Source organism: Callionymus lyra, chromosome 5, assembly GCF_982586985.1.
Source record: "Callionymus lyra chromosome 5, fCalLyr1.hap1.1, whole genome shotgun sequence".
Lineage (NCBI taxonomy): Eukaryota > Metazoa > Chordata > Actinopteri > Syngnathiformes > Callionymidae > Callionymus > Callionymus lyra.
Genome location: NC_141822.1, coordinates 21,044,510 through 21,062,430, shown reverse-complemented (window position 1 = coordinate 21,062,430; position 17,921 = coordinate 21,044,510). Strand labels below are relative to the sequence as shown.

The window sequence follows — 17,921 nt, the reverse complement described above, 5'->3', positions numbered from 1 at the left end:
AGTCTCAGACCGAGATCAAGATTGCCGCGGTGACGAGGGCGGTGGAGGAGAAGAAGCACGAGCTGTTGGAGATGGAGGACAGGATCGAGCATCACACCATGAAGTCGCAGGAGACCATCCAGAAGCTGCAGGCCCAGCTGGACCAGCATGTCCAGAAGAGCATGAGAGACCTGGAGCAGATGGCGGCGGCGCATGTCGTGGAGAGCAAGACCCTGTTCAGTGAGATGGAGAACCTTCGGGCCCGACTGAGCGCTCGGGAGGTTCTTCAGAAAGAGGTCTCTAGAAGGAAACCGCTGTTGGAGATGAAGCTTCAGAAGATCCAGGTCTCGCACCAGGAGAAGACCAGAGTTTCTTTGCACATGTAAGATGAGAAAAGAACGAGCCTGAAGACCAAACCAGAGTCTGAAATCCCATATCTGGAGCAATAGTTGACATTTACATTCATCTATTCTTGAGTGTCTACCTGATACACTTTAATGTCATTGGTGATTTATGAGTAGTATCATCAGATTCAAAATAATAGACTTATTCAGATAATTCAGACAGAAATGGATTTTGAGACAGATTTAGGGGTTTATGTATGTATTGGAGTTTTTTATGTGAAGCTAAGATATTTTTTAATGATAAAAAAAGGCTTTTATTAACCTGTGAAATACTGTAAAAACACTATCCAGACCTCCACATCCATCCCTTCTTTCTTCATTGAGAGATTAACAGGCGGAAATATACTTGTATTTTCATCTTTGGATATCCATAAATGAGGTCAATTTTACACTTTAATTACATGTCATGATCATTTAGTTTGTGTTATAGACATACATGTTAGACCATGACACACCAGTATAGACAACTGCTTAGATGGAACGAAGAGAAACGAGCGTTTCTAACGTAAAATACTGACATCTAGTGGAGATGCAAAGAAACTGACAACGTGTGTGTAAAAGTACACGTGACTGAATAACACAAAAACATTTACTTTACCGTTTTTTTTTTAAACTTGTGATTTAATCATACTCTATGATAACAAACTCTTAAATACAAAGTGTATTTAAGCTTTATATATCGTTATAATATTAATAAAATATGCAATGAAATCCATCTCAAAATATCACGACTCAACAACTGTGTACAATGAAAATATTAATTCAATTGTGTTTCAAGAAGTGATACAGTTCCAGTAGTAGATTCTTCACATAGCTACACTGTGTATATGAATTAAGTTCAAATGGTCACAAAATGTGTCTAAATTAAGAATATTATACTCACACTACTTCTTATTTATTGGGAAAAACTAGTGAGGACACCAAATAATGTCATGTAGTGTGATGGCAGAAAATATATATTTTTAATTGTGCTGATGTATCGTTACGAACTAAATGCATCAGGATACAGAATTAATTGTAACTCGTCTGAGGGAACAACCACAGTTAAAAATCACACAATTAGAAATATAGAAAAAACAACTAAGTGATTTAGAGTAAAAATCCAAAACACAACATTCCCTTTTCTGTCTGACCAAACTTCAATCATGTTTTTTGTTATTTAATGCCATTAGCGCATGTCTAAATGTTTGTTTATATTATTTTAAATGTAACATTAATTATTGTCCAGCACCTACATCGCTGCTCCAAAAGTTGTTTTGCTTTATTCAAATCTTTCCTCTAAATTGTGGATGAACTGATGGCTGTCATGGTCATACAAATGGATGCTAATGAGGTCTGTGGTCATGATTTGCCTGAACCAGAGTTCAACCCCCGACCTTTAACACCGTCCTGTCAGCCGGTGAAAAGCATTCCTAACATTTATACTTTAAGGTCCATAATGCACTGCAACAGTTCGAGCTCCGCGTTTAATCGAATCTCATCAAACATGGTCCGTTTAAAAAATAAATAAATACATTGATTACATGTGAGTTGGATTCATCCAATCAAATGTTAAAGTGGGTTCCATGGACATAAAGAGTAACTAATTTAGTCAAAAGATACAATACATTGATAGATAAAAGAGGCCTCAAGGTCACAACCGTATTTGACAGGAGCTATTTTTTAATCATCAACATTAAACATTCCAATAAATTAAATAAATATTTCTGAAATTGAACATAACACAGCATTTGTTTGTACAGCTAGCCTACTGTAAAATGGCAAAACACAAACCACAGACATACTTTTATAAAAACCTCACTTGATCGCGCTGATTAAAAAAAAAGGAATAAATAAATAAATAATAAACATGTATTTTCAATAGTAGATAAAATTTTAAGAAGCAGCAAAGAACATATTGTATAGGTTTATATATTATTCACGTATAAATATCCACCCAACTTGTCAAAAAACCTCCTTGTAACACCCTGGAGGTAGATGGGTTTGGGCTGCAGTTACCCACTCTTCAGTGCACGTGAGCTCATAATAGTTCCACCTGCTTTACATAATTCCCTCCGATCCATTTTCAAACAGCTTTACTTCTATCCAATGAGTCGTATTTGGAAGGCAAATAAGCATCAGCACTGGCCAGAAAGATTCTGGAGCTGCTTCCATAAACGTAATATTTCCTTCGGACCCCGTCTGTGAACGAGCAGCGCCCCCCTGTAGGCGCAGGGGTTCCGCCTCAGAGTCTCCGGGAGGTCAAAGGTGTAAAAACCTTCATGGTCTTTCGGAGTCAGTCCCATTCGGTACAGACACATGCCCAGGAAGACGTCATCGATCGGGAAAAGACGGACCCTTTCAGATGCTTGCTGAATTCGTAGGGCGAGTGAGCCGGAGTAGACCACCCCTCCTCCCCCGGCGTACGGTGGGTAGGCACCTTTGAAGAACTTCTCAGGTATGTAGTACTTGGTTGAGGGATCCCGATTTGGCATGGCGTTATAGATCACATCCCCCATGAATAAACTCAACCCGGTGTCGTTAACAAACGCCGTCCTGAGTTGGTGCTCCTCCCACCTTTTATTCAGGTAGTCCAGAAGGGCACCTGTTCGTACCAAGACGTCATCGTCGCCTTTAAAGATAAAAACTGCTTTTCCGCAGTATTTCTGAAACCACCGCCAGAAGGAAAGGTCTTTAAGTGTGAGGTTAAAGAAGGAGTCCTCGAAGTCCCACTGTAGGATGTCTCCGTATTTCTGGTTCTCTAGCTCCAGGAGGTTCGTGAGGTCGGGGTGAGGACCTAAAGTGGAGTCCTGTCGTCCGAGCAAAAACACCGTTCGGACTAAAGCGCCTTTCTTCAGCGTGTCCGTCTTCACCAAACCGCTGCGACCCCACGTTTCACGGATGGCTTGCCTGTTCTCAAAGTTCCCCAGCTGAGACTTGATGGCCATGAGGAGCATGGGATGGGCTCCTCCATATCTGCTGGTGTTCCTGGTACACAGATCCGGCTGGTTGATGAGAAGAGGATACGCTCTACAGTGCATCGACCTGATGAAGGTCCTCATTTGTTCTGGGAAGCTACTGAGATCCTGCAGCGGCACTATTGGACATGAGTTTGTGATGCATTCAGACCGGCATTTTTCGTCAGGTTGCACCTTGACCTTCGGGTTCCTCGTCATCCCGCTCACGTTACCTCGCAGTATAGGATTGTACTGGCGATCCCAGGTGTGCTGGAGCTGGTTCCAAAGAGCCGTGTCGTCCACACCGAGCTTCCAGAAAGGGTTGAGCGGGTGAGAGGCGAGGGCACTGGAGTTGGGAGAGATCCCTGGTGCTATATAGTGGAGGGTTATTTTTGGCGGGCTGTAGGAGATGGTGACGAAGATGGAGACCAAGATGTAAATGATGAGGTGGCCGGTCATCATGCAGGGCAGCAGGCACATGCACAGCAGTCGCCCGTTGCATTTGCAGCATCTGCCCATGGCTTAGGAAGCACAGGTGAGACACCTGCTGATAAAACAAATCAAAAATCAAACCATCTATCTTTGTGTCTATCTATATAGCTTTCTAGCTCTCTGTCCATCCTCGCAATCTTTAAACGTTTAATGTACTTTTCCTTTACGCACCTATGGAAACTGGTGATATTTTTAAAGCACAACATGGCTGCCAGTCCTCAAGAGTTTCCATCACCGTGGTGATGGTCCCAAAAGATTTATTATCTGCACTACATCTAACTCACAGCGTTACCTGGGAGTCTCTATACATGCATTTGAGGATCATTAACATCATGGAACAGATAAAATGTCTTCGTATTTTCATGTAATAAAGTGATAAAGGACATTTTTGTTTAAATAAAATGATAATGATTAAATACAAAAATATATTGTTCTAAGATTTAAAGAGGTTTCACTTACCAGACAGAAAACTGTAGAATAAAACCGCCCACAGCAGCTGCCCTGGTCCTTTCATCGGCTGGTTAGAAGTCGACAGACACGTCTTGTGTGTCGCTCACTTCCATGACATCCACTGACGAAGTGAAGTGTCGTTTTCAACAGACGCTTCCCTCTGTGGCCAGCCCGCCTACATCAGAGCGTCCCAGGTGACTCTTACCTTTGTGCCTTTGTCTGCTGAGGTGATGCACACATCTAACATGCTGCTGCTCCCTCGCCCTGACAGAGATGCAGGGATTTGCATGCGCTGGCAATTGTCTATTTGCATGATCTGAGCTCATAAGGGTTGTATTAAGTACAGCTTGATTCCCATCGTTGCAAAGATTCTATATTTTCATATAAATATATATATTTTTTTAATGAAAGCAGGTCCAATCTACCTACACAAATACTGACTCCTTCAAGAAACATCTAATTTCTTTCTATCTTTTTATTTGTGCAGGCTTTTCCTTGATTCTCTGAGAATCTTTTGTTGTTCTCTGTGTTATTTTGATCTTTTAAGTATATATTTTATTGAGTTAAGTTTTGATTGTTTAAGTGCTTTCTGGAAAAGTACTACACAAATATAATTTACTTACTTACTTACGAATTAAGTAAGTAAGTAAGTAATTTTTATTTGTATAGCGCTTTTCCAGACCAGGGTTACAAAGCGCTTAAACAATCAAAACAATATTCAATAAAGTATATATTTTAAAGATCAAGATAAAACTGATAACACAACAGGAGTTCCAGAAAATCAAGGAAAAGCCTGAACAAATAGAAACGTCTTAAGAGGTTTCTTAAGGTTGTTGTGTTTTTTCTTGAACAATATTGTTTAGGAGCAAAACTATTAAGTAAGTAAGTAATATTTATTTGTATAGCGCTTTTCCAGACCAGGGTCACAAAGCGCTTTAACAATCAAAACAATACTCAAAAAAGTATATACTTTAAAGATCAAGATAATACTGAGAACAACACAGGAGTTCCAGAAAATCAAGGAAAAGCCTGAACAAATAGAAATATCTTATTATTATTATTATTATTTTACTCCACTAATCTATCATATTTATAGTTTTAAATCCATTTTAGTAAATAAATTCATGCGGTACCAGGTAATAATTTTACCTTGAACCGTAAATAGATTTAATGGAGGGGGGAAAAAAAATCTGAAAATAGATTGAATTCAAATAAAAAAAGAACAGTTTGATGGTTATCCGTTATAATAATCAGATTTATATTCCTTTAAAAAGGACAATTAAGGTAAACCAACTCATGTCCTAAAACGTCACCGTTTTCGACTGACACCGACACGAGCCAATGACCGCCTTTCCTGGCAACAGGTTATTTACTAAACCCGAGCTCGACCAATAGGAACAGAGAAGAGGCGGGACTTAGCCATCGGGTCTAGCGGTAGGAGTTTGCGCGAGGTGATGCATGTTTGGTTGCGCTTTGAATGAGGGGCCATCATCCCCGGCGGTTCGAGCTGGAAAATACACTTAAAAAAAAAAAAGAAGTCCCCCCCCCTGGACGCAATTCAACATGAACACCCAGGCTTTACCGACGGGTACCTGAGCCACCGAGGCGTCCCCCCGCTCCGGCAGGTGAGCCCGTTTTTAAACCGTCTTCTTTGAGCAAAAAAAAAGAGTAGACTTGTGTCTGGCACAAAGTAGCAAGCTTGCTAGCGGGGGCGCAGAGACTATCAGTCATTCCGAGACAAAAGGAAAACGGTTCTTGTCAAATCCTTTGGCCTGTTCCTGGACTCAAGCCTCGAGTGCCTGATAAATAAATGCTACTGGGACTTTTTATTTTCTTCTCCCCTCGTCTATAGTCGTTGTCGGAACAGTCGTCTTTAGCCCAGGACGCTAGCTTATTCTTCTGTGTGTGTGTGTGTGTTGTGCTGCGGAGGGGAAGTAACCCAAACATGCAGTTTCTCACCCAAAAAAAAGAGAAGACTTTGCAGTCAAAATATTTCCACTTATCTTCTTTCACACGGCCTTCGTAGTCAGCGTTTTTTTTTTTGGATCGGTTCGAATTGAACGTAAGGTTTTTTTTGTTTTTTTTTTTGACAAAAGAGGGAAGTCGTGGGATTGTTTTTGTCAGCACCGAGCACGCGTGCGGGTTTTTTTTGTTTTATTTTTATTTTTATACAGTTGTTCTCTTACGTCTATATACAACATTCACACGAGGTTTGACGTCATTTTGTAATGGCTGCGTTGATAACATAAACATTTACTGAAGTGAATCCCCTCCGTTTTTATAATCTATTTTTAACGGTTTTTTTTTTCAAACCAAGAAAAGAGACTTGACAACGAGTAAGAAATATTGATGTGATTTAAGTTTATATTTTAAGTTTTACTATTACATATTTTTTGTGTTATGTTATTGTATTATTATTTTATTTTATTTGTTCAGGCTTTTCCTTGACTTTCTGGAACTCCTGTTGTGTTCTCAGTTTTATCTTGCCCTTTAAAGAATATACTTTATTGAATATTGTTTTGATTGTTTAAGCGCTTTGTGACCCTGGTCTGGAAAAGCGCTATACAAATACAAATTACTTACTGCTACTGCCAACAAATCCTATGTTGTGTTTACAGCACTGGCAATAAAAAACTATTTTGCAAGACTGTGGATCTGTGCAAGCATTTTATATCTATACACAATCAGTTTAACCAAACCGTCAGGTTTAATGTCAAATATTGCTGACCTATTGATCATTATTTCATCCCACCATTTACTTTTAAAAGATGTGTATACATGCTGTGTCAAATGTTGTTTTTATTCTGTCTGTAATCTTTTAGGATCAATGCTAGATTATGTCACTTTCGGTGTGTAAAGATTGAACATTGTCAGTTGAGGCTAGTTCTCTGTTGTAATGATATTCACACTCTTTATTTTGTAATCCCTTTTCTAGGTTTCACCTGGAAGATCATCTCAGGAGAGTGGTTTCACGTTCACGCACAATTACTTTCGAGGCGATTTCGCTACGAGCGGCAGTGAAACTCCCCGTGTCCCGTCGAAACCCTCATATACGCCCAAGAACCATGTCCTCCATCCTTCCCTTCACTCCCCCGGTTGTCAAACGCCTCCTGGGATGGAAGAAGACTCCGACAAGTAGCGGAGCGGCGGGGAGTGGAATAGGAGGAGTTGGGGAGCAGAATGGAGGGCAGGAGGATAAATGGTGTGAGAAGGCAGTGAAGAGTCTGGTGAAGAAGCTGAAAAAGACGGGGCAGCTGGACGAGTTGGAGAAAGCTATAAGCACCCAGAACAGTAACACAAAGTGTGTCACTATACCCAGGTGAGCGACGACAAATGCACATTCTATATCAACCCTAATGTGTTTTTAGAATCACACTGTCTCACCCACGCGTACTGAATCACTTAAGATAGAAACCGTTTCATCCAACAAAGAGAAAAACAACACCCTCACCAACAAAAACTTGTTTTACTCCGATAGTTATTTTGTCTAAAGTGACATTTCTCATTTCACCGTGGCAACACCCCAACTTTCATATTGTGACGAATGCACAAGCAACGTCCCGAAGCGTGCCGTCTCACCACAATGCACCAACACAGCAGAGGCTTTTAACGCGCATCTGAAGGAAGACAAGGGGGTGTTTTGCATCGACACACTCAAAGAAAAGAGACTTTCACAACAGAGTCCACTTCTCTATTCGGCGGTGGCATGTTCGTTAGCAAGACAGGAGAAGTGAAACCTTATTGGAGGAAGCAGATGTTCACTTTGCCATCTTGAGTCCAAACATTCTAGGTTTGTGTCTCTTTATAGGTTTGACACGTGTCAGTTGTTTCGAAATAATAATAAAAAACAAACTGTATAATTACAAACTCTATTTCCAAAACATAATAAAAACACCTTAATCGGTCTCTGTCAAGCAACCATACTTTGCTGACAGGTGGCGGTCTTGCAGGACTCTGTGAGGAGCTTAGGATATAAGGTCCCTCAGCAGAAAGACTGGCTGTATAAGGACTTAATTGGCATGACTGTCCTACAAAAGTTGATATATTGATATCACATTTCTGTGGTTGGATGGCAAAATGACCAAAAAGATCTTTACAGTATGGGTTCAGAACGCATTTAACAGACATAATATATATATATTTTTTAGGTGCCTTGTTTTTAAGTTAAATGCAAATGTGATTTACAAATCAAAACTCAAGCATTTGTCAATACAAACAATGGTTTTTGATGCTTTTATGAAGTAAAAAATTATATATTCACTTCTGAAAAGTTTGTTTTGCACCTACTTGACAGCAAAACTGTTTTTTTCTGAGAAAATGAGCACAATGGAAGGGCGGGGTGTTCCGGGATCAAAGTTTGGTTTTGAAACGTAGAGTAGATGGTTTCAGATGTGTGGCTGAAATGGTGGTCGAAAAGTGTGTCGTTGTTCTGAACCTTTTATTTAATCTATTTTTATTTTGAATGCAATTAAAATGAAAACAAATATTGCGTAACCCATAGCATATGCAATAGCTGGTTTATTATCATAATGTGTTAAACTCGAGAAAAATTTAGTTGAGTGTTTAGCAGATGTTATAGGATGTTAAACAAGGTCTCTGAGAAAGTTCAGATCTGACATTTCAAGCTCAGAATCTTTTCTCTTTTTTCAAGTTGATCAAAGAAGATAAGCAGCTTGTTTTTTTAACAGAGGATGTCAGAAGGTTACATGAAGAATCATTTCCAGATTTAGTTATTAAACATCTTTTGACTACAAAATCAAATAAAAAGCCATTGCAACATTACTTGCACAGTGCTCAGCAATTCAGTCAAGGCATCTAAAAAAAAAAAAGGGACATATGGGTCGAAACTGGTTTCAAATGTTTTCAGTCAGTTGGGTTTGTTTCAGTTCGCCAGATGCTTTTGCTAGTTATTGAATCAGGACTGCGGACCTTCAAGATCACTGTGTTCTGGTCAAACCTTAAAGTGTGACACATTGTCTATGTTTTGAATTTTTATTCTTTTTCTCATTCACAAACCATCTTGTCGTGATTTCCGAATGTGTTAAATCAATGTTTTCAAAAAGAATATACATTTTCATGCTTGTGTTTGTGCTTTAAGATACCGATGGATGTTTGTTGCAGGTCGGACCCCCTTAATTACTGCACCAGTGGGGGGGGTATAATGAAAGAAAATGACCTGTTAGTATTGTAAAGATTGCTGGTTGGATCTTTAAACTAGAGTGTTTTGGAAGAGACTCTCAACCTCTGATTAGTCATGATGGTGATTAACTTGGCGCCTTAAAGTGGCAGCATATATTATCACGTTTTTCACTTATCAGCTAATATTTTTGCACCTTTGTTGTAATAATAAAGTGTGAAAAAAAAAAAAAAAAAAAAAGATCCTGCGAACCGCGTGAGCTGCTTCATCCATCACTCAGCCATCGTCTCTTATTAAAGACCGAGGTGCTAATAAGAGGCTGTGTGTCCGTCCTTCTAATTTTGAATGCACCACCTCACATTTATCATCTGTCTGTTTTTTTTCTTTTCTTTTTGCATTTGTCTTGTGTGCTTGTCTGTGTTTGTGGATGCATGTGTGTAGCGATTGTGCAGATCTATGGGGACTAGGTTCAAGCCACACTATAGAGCAGTGGGACTCTTCAGGCATGTATGGATACCATGATCACAGGTGAACACACTCAACACATTCAAACGCACGCATCGTCTAATCATTGTCACTGTGATTGTGTTGCTTGATATCCTCATTTCATAGCAAGTAACAATAACATATTACATGATAACATTGCTAAAACCTTGACTAGTTTGTTTGTAGTTTTGAGATGACTTCCATTCAGCCGGTTAATATATCGCAACCATGCACCTGCAGGTCACTGGATGGGCGTCTCCAGGTGTCCCACCGGAAAGGTCTGCCTCACGTCATCTACTGTCGCCTCTGGAGATGGCCGGACCTCCACAGCCACCACGAGCTGAGGGCCATCGAGGCATGCCAGTTCGCTTTCAACCTCAAGAAAGATGAAGTCTGCGTTAACCCTTACCACTACCAGAGAGTGGAAACACCAGGTAACACTAACCGGTGATCGATATATTTGTTTATGTGGGGACGCTGATCTAAAAAGTTCATTAATTGATAATTTGTCTCTCCACAGTGCTGCCGCCAGTGTTGGTCCCACGTCACACAGATATCCTGACAGAGCTTCCACCTTTAGATGACTTCACCAACTCTATACCAGAAAATACAAATTTCCCCGCTGGCATCGATCCTCCTAATAACTACATACCAGGTTAGTACTTGAATATAATGTACTCAAGTGTCCTAGATAATAGATTGATGTCTGCAAAAGCAACTTTCACAGGTTAAACCTATGTAAAATTAAAGCAATTTAAATCTTTATTTTTATGCTGCATAATCATATATTCAACAGTGAATATATATGTAACGTATTTAGTGTTTACTAGTGATCAATCATTTTATTTTGTTTCATCTACATATACTTTTCAATAGACATACTGCCTGTGATTTTATTCATTATATTTACACCCCAGTATTTTCTGATCAACGATGAGGAGAACTTGCGCTGAATGCAACAGCTTGCAAAGCAGCGTAAACTGTGTTAGACTCTGCACCTAATAAACTAGGTCTTCTTGAGCTTGTAGGGATCTTTTTATACTTGCATATTTGTTTCATCTGTACTGGTGTTAAAAGTTGCACAATCTCTTTTTTTTTGCCACTCTCGGTGTGGTATGAACAGTATCACAACACATGATAAATGATAGCCCCTAATACATTTAAACGTCATGTTTCGACACATTGCTCCTCAACACCCTGTTAAGCAAGTAACTGAGCGACTTTAACTGAAGGTAAATTGAAATGATTTGTATGCAGGAACTATGGATGCACCATTCCTGGTATCGGGTATCTTTCCAAGCTAGCTTATCAAAGTTGGATCAGGTATCGATGGGAAAAAAAAGCAGTTTTAATAACTGCCTGTCAAGCAGTTTTTGAGGATGGGAAGTCACACCACAAGATTCAAGGCCACTAATTCATTAAGTATCTAAACAAGCACCACGCTAAACAATATGAGCAGTTAAAAAACAAATAGACTAAAAGAAGCAGTGTCAGTCCAGACACAGTGAGCTTGTTGCAACAACCCCGTGATATTTTTTATCACAATAACCTTCACATTAAATTTTCATACCATTACATCCCTTTTTAAATTCTTCAAAAGTGTTTAAAATTGTGTTGTTTTTGTGTTCCCCTAATAATAGTTTTGTAATTCCATATGCAGTGAACTTTTAATTCAAACAATAACATTGTCTCAGTGTAGCAAGAAGGTTAATATATTTCCATCGGTATTGGCCGATACTCAAAGCCTTGTTATCCGGACCATAAAAGTTGGATCGCTGCATCCCTAGTAGAAACCCTGACTTTAGTCAAAGAAATGATCAGAGTGTATTTCTACGAGTAGAATATTTAAGTACTATTTTCACTTTAGCTGGACATATTTTTCTGACGGCACTCGGTGGGGTTCATATGTAGCTTTTCAAGATTATTTATTTTTTGTTCAACCTGTGTATAATAATATGGTAATATTTGTACTAGTACTTATCATGATGCCCTTAATTTTTCTTAGCATGTGACTTTGAGTTTTGCTGTGTTTTTTAAACCTCAAAGTGTTTTTTTTTTTATTTGTCTCATGTCCTTTTTAGGGTAAATCTTTACTACTGTTATTTATGTTTTTCCAGAGACTCCTCCACCTGGCTACATCAGTGAAGATGGAGAGACCAGTGACCAGCAGATGAATCAAAGTATGGAATCAGGTCAGTAGCCTCATGTGGTGCTAGAATTACTAGCCCAAACCTGGATTTTTTTCACCTCCATTTTTTTCTCCTTAAATCTCTTTGATTTACAGGTTCACCAGCAGAACTCTCACCAAACCCTCTTTCACCTGTCAATCATGCCCTTGGTAAGTCACAGGAATTAAAGTTATCTTATTGTGGCACTGAAATTAAAAGATAAACTATTAATTGGCATTGAAATCGAGCAATGGTGTCACGATAAAGAGCAACTGCCAAAGTTAAATTGTGGATTTAATTATTCTTTGTTTTTGTATATTCAAGACCTCCAGCCAGTCACCTACAGTGAGCCAGCGTTCTGGTGCTCTATAGCATACTACGAGCTCAACCAGCGAGTTGGAGAAACGTTCCATGCTTCTCAACCTTCTCTCACCGTGGACGGTTTCACCGACCCGTCCAACTCTGAGCGCTTCTGTCTCGGACTTCTCAGCAACGTCAACAGGAATGCAACCGTGGAAATGACAAGAAGACATATCGGTAAAGCTGTCGGCTGATCAAATGATGAACAAAAAAAGATATCGTATTGTCCTTTTTTTGTGACTTGAATGGTGTTCTTGTTGTTCGGCTCGTTCTCAGGTCGTGGCGTGAGGTTGTATTATATCGGCGGGGAGGTTTTTGCTGAATGCCTCAGCGACAGTGCGATTTTTGTCCAAAGTCCCAACTGCAACCAGCGATACGGCTGGCATCCAGCAACAGTCTGCAAGATCCCACCAGGTGTGTTTACCCATCGACACGTGTTTACCTCACAGTGCATGTGTGCAGGTTCACAAATCATGTTTGCGTTAAGTGTACTATGTTTCTTACATAAACTGCAGCATCTCAAGATAAATGTGTTGATGGGGAAAAGACTTCACCCACTCACTCTGAATCATCGGTTTAGTCTGGAACATTTAATTCTTGCACATTATTAACGTGATTATTACCAGGACAGGGATTCGGGACACTTGAATGTGACTGATGTTTCAGATTAAAGCACATTTTGTTCTCATCAACTTTAGAGTTATATCTTTCTTTGGTGTTGATGCAGTTTTTGGGGGTTTGTTCAAATTGTAAAAACTTGTTAATATCTGCTTACGTTTTAAGAGGTTGTAATGAATTGATCCTTGTTACACTTCCACCTTAACATGAGGCTAATGCTATGTAACTTTTCTTTTAAGGCTGCAATCTGAAGATTTTTAACAACCAGGAATTCGCTGCACTGTTGGCACAGTCAGTCAATCAGGGGTTCGAGGCCGTCTACCAGCTGACGCGCATGTGCACCATCAGGATGAGCTTCGTCAAAGGTTGGGGTGCCGAGTACAGGTGAGATGTGTTGTATGACTATACCTTTGTTACTGTGTAGTAATGATACCTCTCAGTAGTTGATACCAATACCTGTTACTGATACTTTTCAGTTATATGATTAAAAGAATGAGTCTTTACTTTCAAGTACACAACTTCATTAAATAATCAAAACCAACAATCAATCATTTTACATTCCAAATAAACAAACTATTATACATTCAAACGGTGGTGATGAGCAGCCTTCAAGTATAGTAACAAAACTGCTTTTACTTTTGTCTTCTAAACGTGCAAATAAACAAGAAAAACAAACAAATATAATGCATTCTAACAGTGGCGATGAGCAGCCTTCAAGTATAAAAAACTAAACCTTTTCAAGTTGTCTGCCTTTTAAAAACCTCCGTCACTCTTTGCTTCTGGTTTCGAATCCAAAGTTTTTCAAATGATATGTCGACTGGCAGGTTCATCAAAAGACAAGGGTTCTTGTTTTAATGAGGTTCTACTTCGGCACTCATGGCACGCATACGCTGCCACAAGAACTCTTGTATTCGGTACCAAAAAAAAGCTGTCATAATTGTATTTGGTGCGTGCCGGTACCGATTTATAAGCTCTGATGATGTGATGTTTTTTTTTATTTGTTCATAATCGTCATCCTAATTATCTGAGTCTTTCAAGATTTTTTTTTTAACCCGAAACGAGGTTTGTGTCTAATCATTGTGTGTTCACACAACACATCGCCATGACTCACAATCAAGCCGTTTGCCTGCTGTCGCTCCTCTGAATCATCTGTACAGTCACACATTTGATCTTTTCTTTTGTCAGCCGTCATTGCAACACTTAAGTCAATTGACTTTCACTGATTAGCATATTCACTACACAACTTGGTGAGACACACTTTATAAATATACTCGGGTCTTGGCGAGGCACGGTTGTTTAATTGATGTCTTTGATTTTCTCTTTTTCTTAATAAACAGCCAATCACTGTGTGCGTTTACTGCCCTGTTAACACGCCACAAAACACAGAAACTTCTGTTTCATAAAGACATCACAACGTTGAATAAGGATAAAGGCGACTATATTTGGCGCTGAGGTTTAGTTTATGTGTCCTTGATGACATTGTCAACGGCAGATCAAAACCATCTGCGCGTGAGTCCTATGAGGACAAAAGTCTTTTCATCGCCCCAGAAAAACATTTTTGTGGCATCAATTCAAATGATCAAGTCCTGGAGCATATAAACAAGTGACCTTATAAAAGCTTGTATCGGCGTGTTTTGCTGTCTGTTTGAATTCTCTTCACGCTTTCACTTCTATTGTGGGCAAAAAGAAATCTAATTTTGACCTCAAAGTATAAAAAAACTGAGGTTTAATAAGTTCATATTGATTACAAAAAGCTGGAAAACATTTTAATTTTGTGCATTTTTGGTTATTTTGTTGAACTTAATGAAGACAAAATGAGTTCTCTTTTATTTTGACATCAACCTCACTTGCATAAATATAAGTCGTACTTTTATTTTAACTTGCAAAAGTGGATTTTCCAAAATTCTATTCTAATCCCCAAATATAACCACTTGGCAACATGGTAAGGATAAACATTCCCCAATTTTCCGCCCCCATCCCCTCAAAGATCCACCTGTCCCGGCAGTGTGCCGTAACCATGTGTTGCGCTCTATCCCCACAGGCGTCAAACAGTCACCAGCACTCCATGTTGGATCGAGCTGCATCTGAACGGACCTCTCCAGTGGCTAGACAAGGTCCTGACTCAGATGGGCTCGCCCTCGGTCCGCTGCTCAAGTATGTCTTAAAACCAGGTCTCACTGCTGCCCGATCAAAAAAAATCCTCTTTTTGACGAGAGCCGCGTAGATAAAAAAAAAAAAAAAACGGACCTGGGGCGACATCACGGACAGTAGCGGAACTTTAGTAGTGATCACGTTTGGTTCGTGTGGATGATCGTCATGCTGACTTTGCAGTAACCGTGGACCTAACTTCTCCTGCAATACGAAGCCAGTGATGTCATATCGGACCGAATTCAACGTTTCAGGTATTTGACTGAGGTGCTGTTCTGGAAAGTGGCCGCAGCTCCTGCCACTCAGCGACACAACTTTTTAGCCAGGACAATCTTTTTCACCATTACTGACCCCCCCCCCCTCTCCCCCCTCCTGACCGCAGCACAAGTTGGATTCATGTCAAGAGTTTTCGCTAACGCACAGGTGTGACCTTCAGAAGAACCCAAGTCAAGGGTTCAACCAAAGCCGATTCCTTGCATGAACATATATTTTGGTTCTAGAGACCGAATTTTCAACTGGATTCTAATTTTTCCCTTCGCTTTTTTTTTAATCACTCCTGCGGCGTCATTTTAGCTCTGGGTTTTTAAAACTCAATCTTAACATTTCACACACACACACACAGAGACACACATTTCTGTAGTTTCAAACACTTGTCCTGACAGTTTCTCTTCATGACATAAGTGTATTTTAACTTTTAGAGCGGACACTTTTGCAAGGGTGCTCACACAAGCAAGAGAGTGTAGTTGGTAGGTCAAGTAGTAACACAAACGCACACACACACACACACACTTTAGCTAGTCTACATGAGTAAGACTCTTTGCTAAAAAACTTTGGTCTTTTCTAATTGAGATGTAGTCTACAGCTTCTTTGTCGCCCCCTGCTGTTCAACAGACAAACTGATCATAGAAGCCACAGAGGATAGAATCTACTTGCACAGCGACTTTCCCTCTAAAATTCTAAGAATATAAATAGGAATAGTTCCGTGACGTGGGACTTGATTATGGCCTCTAAACGTAATTGCACTTCCCAGAATTATGCACCATTACTAGTCCAATAGTGTTGCCTTTGATGTAAAAAGAAAAAAAAAGAAAACAGCCAGATATGCTTGGAAATAATGTACAGAAAGGATTGTCGAGAAGCCCAATGAAAGAAATTATTTTTCGATATATATCTTAACATTTTTAATGAGACCACACCCCTCGACGAAAATAGCAACGACATCTGGGTCGTCCAAATCCTTTTAAAGCTTTAAAGTATTGAAAGTCAAAGTTTTAACTGCACAATTATGGCTTTTCACAAACTTTCTTTCTTATATAGTCGTTTATTTTTTTATGATATAAATCCACTTTTGAATCCACTTTGCTTTTACTGCTTTTCGTAGCCTTTTAAATCAAGCGTAACCATCGGAGGTGATCATTCCAATCGGGCCGTCGTCACGAATCCAGCAGTCCTCGTCCCCCAAAGACTGAACGCACATTTGTAAAAGGACAAGTTATTTATCGCCGTTACGTTTCTCCACTTTCTTTTCTCGCCCCGTCGCGTCACCTCATCCGATGATGCAATCTTATTTCGTCGCGACGGAAGGTGACGTCATCGAACATTCCAGTTTTGAAACCGAGCACTCCTTTTTCAGGGCAAGTGTGTTTACATGAAAAACCGACGACAACGAAGACGTGTAAATAAGTGTACACACACAACTCTTTACGGTCACATTCCAGGTTTTTCTCTGAAGCTTTTGATTCCCCTCAACGGAAGGCGGTCTGGTGCATGTGAACACGTTAACAGAAGCTCTTCTTCATCGGTGTCCAATCATCAGGGTAACGTTGACTGCCAACTTTAATGCAAATGTTTCACTTTTTTTTGTTCTATGCAGCGACATCTGATTGAAGCCTTTCTGTAACTATTGTTTTTTTTTTTTTTGCTTGAACGAGTGCCACCTCCCATGATCCCTCGCTCCAGCCGAGCGAAGAGTTTCATGTAAATCCAGACATTGTTGCTACTTTCACCCTTTTTACCCCTTTTGTGATAGACAATTAAGAACTCGCCCCGAAAACTCTTTCTAAAGGAGGGAAAAAAAAGGCTTTTGTGGATGAGTCGAAAGTTTCTTCATGTCACTTAGTGGTGTTTATTGTAGTTTGTGCTTTTATTTTCTTCATCAAACATGCTGTTTTATCTCTCCTGCTTTCCACCGAGCGTATTATTGATAGAAAGACAAGACTTTTTATTTTCCAAACACTGATGATGATAATGACCATCTTTCTTCATAAACCGACAACTTCTGACAGTGTACACTAATAAAACTGTTTCTGAAAATAAAACTCTTTTTGCTCATTTCATCTGGATTTTATGGTTTTAAATGGTTCTTACTCGTTTGCTTTTTTTCTCTGCTTGCTCAGCACTCGTAAAGCTTCACGGCATATAAGCGATTTGCACACTGATGGGAGTAGGCTGTGACGCAGTAGCCGGTTCACCATCAGTAGAAATCTGGGTTCAGTGTCTTACTGAGGAATGCAACGACACATTATAGCTACTACTGTCCGGGCTATGTAACTAAATATAAGCTTGATATTAACCTTACTTTTTTTAGTATTTGTTTTGAAAACCATATTACAAACGTGTTTTAATCAACGGGTGCTGTGAAAAAAGAAACCATCATATTACAGCAATTAATGATTTATTTCCATTTGCACATGCATGACCGTCTGAGCCCAACTCCTCCAATGTGTGTTTTTAAGGGATAAAT

The 17,921-nt window shown here is 39.6% G+C and overlaps 2 protein-coding genes across 4 annotated transcripts; one reads left to right on the top strand and one right to left on the bottom strand.

Annotated features, from left to right (window-relative positions):
- Nucleotides 1-2,483: 2,483 nt before the first annotated feature.
- LOC148079723 (N-acetyllactosaminide beta-1,3-N-acetylglucosaminyltransferase 2) lies at nt 2,484-4,350 on the bottom strand. The gene is made up of 2 exons (XM_087792534.1): nt 4,271-4,350; nt 2,484-3,866 (listed from the first exon to the last, which is right to left on the bottom strand). The coding sequence occupies exon 2, from the start codon at nt 3,836-3,838 to the stop codon at nt 2,501-2,503; it is 1,338 nt and encodes a 445-aa protein (XP_087648660.1). The 5' UTR covers nt 3,839-3,866; nt 4,271-4,350; the 3' UTR covers nt 2,484-2,500.
- A 1,093-nt stretch (nt 4,351-5,443) lies between these two features.
- Nucleotides 5,444-17,512, top strand: smad2 (SMAD family member 2). Of its 3 annotated transcripts, none has more exons than XM_087791384.1 (11): nt 5,448-5,886; nt 7,197-7,580; nt 9,840-9,926; nt 10,125-10,318; nt 10,405-10,539; nt 12,002-12,076; nt 12,169-12,222; nt 12,377-12,589; nt 12,689-12,826; nt 13,270-13,414; nt 15,072-17,512. In XM_087791384.1, the coding sequence occupies exons 2-11, from the start codon at nt 7,327-7,329 to the stop codon at nt 15,193-15,195; spliced, it is 1,419 nt and encodes a 472-aa protein (XP_087647510.1). In that variant the 5' UTR covers nt 5,448-5,886; nt 7,197-7,326; the 3' UTR covers nt 15,196-17,512. The 3 variants fall into 3 exon arrangements, with proteins under 3 accessions (XP_087647512.1, XP_087647510.1, XP_087647511.1); XM_087791385.1 differs by lacking the exon at nt 5,448-5,886 and adding an exon at nt 6,145-6,323; XM_087791386.1 differs by lacking the exon at nt 9,840-9,926 and having other exon boundaries at nt 5,444-5,886.
- The last annotated feature ends 409 nt before the right edge of the window (nt 17,513-17,921 follow it).

Excerpts from the sequence above, each read along its gene's own strand:
- LOC148079723 (XM_087792534.1), bottom strand. The coding sequence starts at position 3,838 with ATGGGCAGATGCTGCAAATGCAACGGGCGACTGCTGTGCATGTGCCTG.
- smad2 (XM_087791384.1), top strand. The coding sequence starts at position 7,327 with ATGTCCTCCATCCTTCCCTTCACTCCCCCGGTTGTCAAACGCCTCCTG. Across the intron at positions 12,077-12,168 it reads GAATCAAAGTATGGAATCAG|GTTCACCAGCAGAACTCTCA; the intron begins GTCAGTAGCCTC and ends TTTGATTTACAG. Across the intron at positions 12,223-12,376 it reads ACCTGTCAATCATGCCCTTG|ACCTCCAGCCAGTCACCTAC; the intron begins GTAAGTCACAGG and ends TGTATATTCAAG.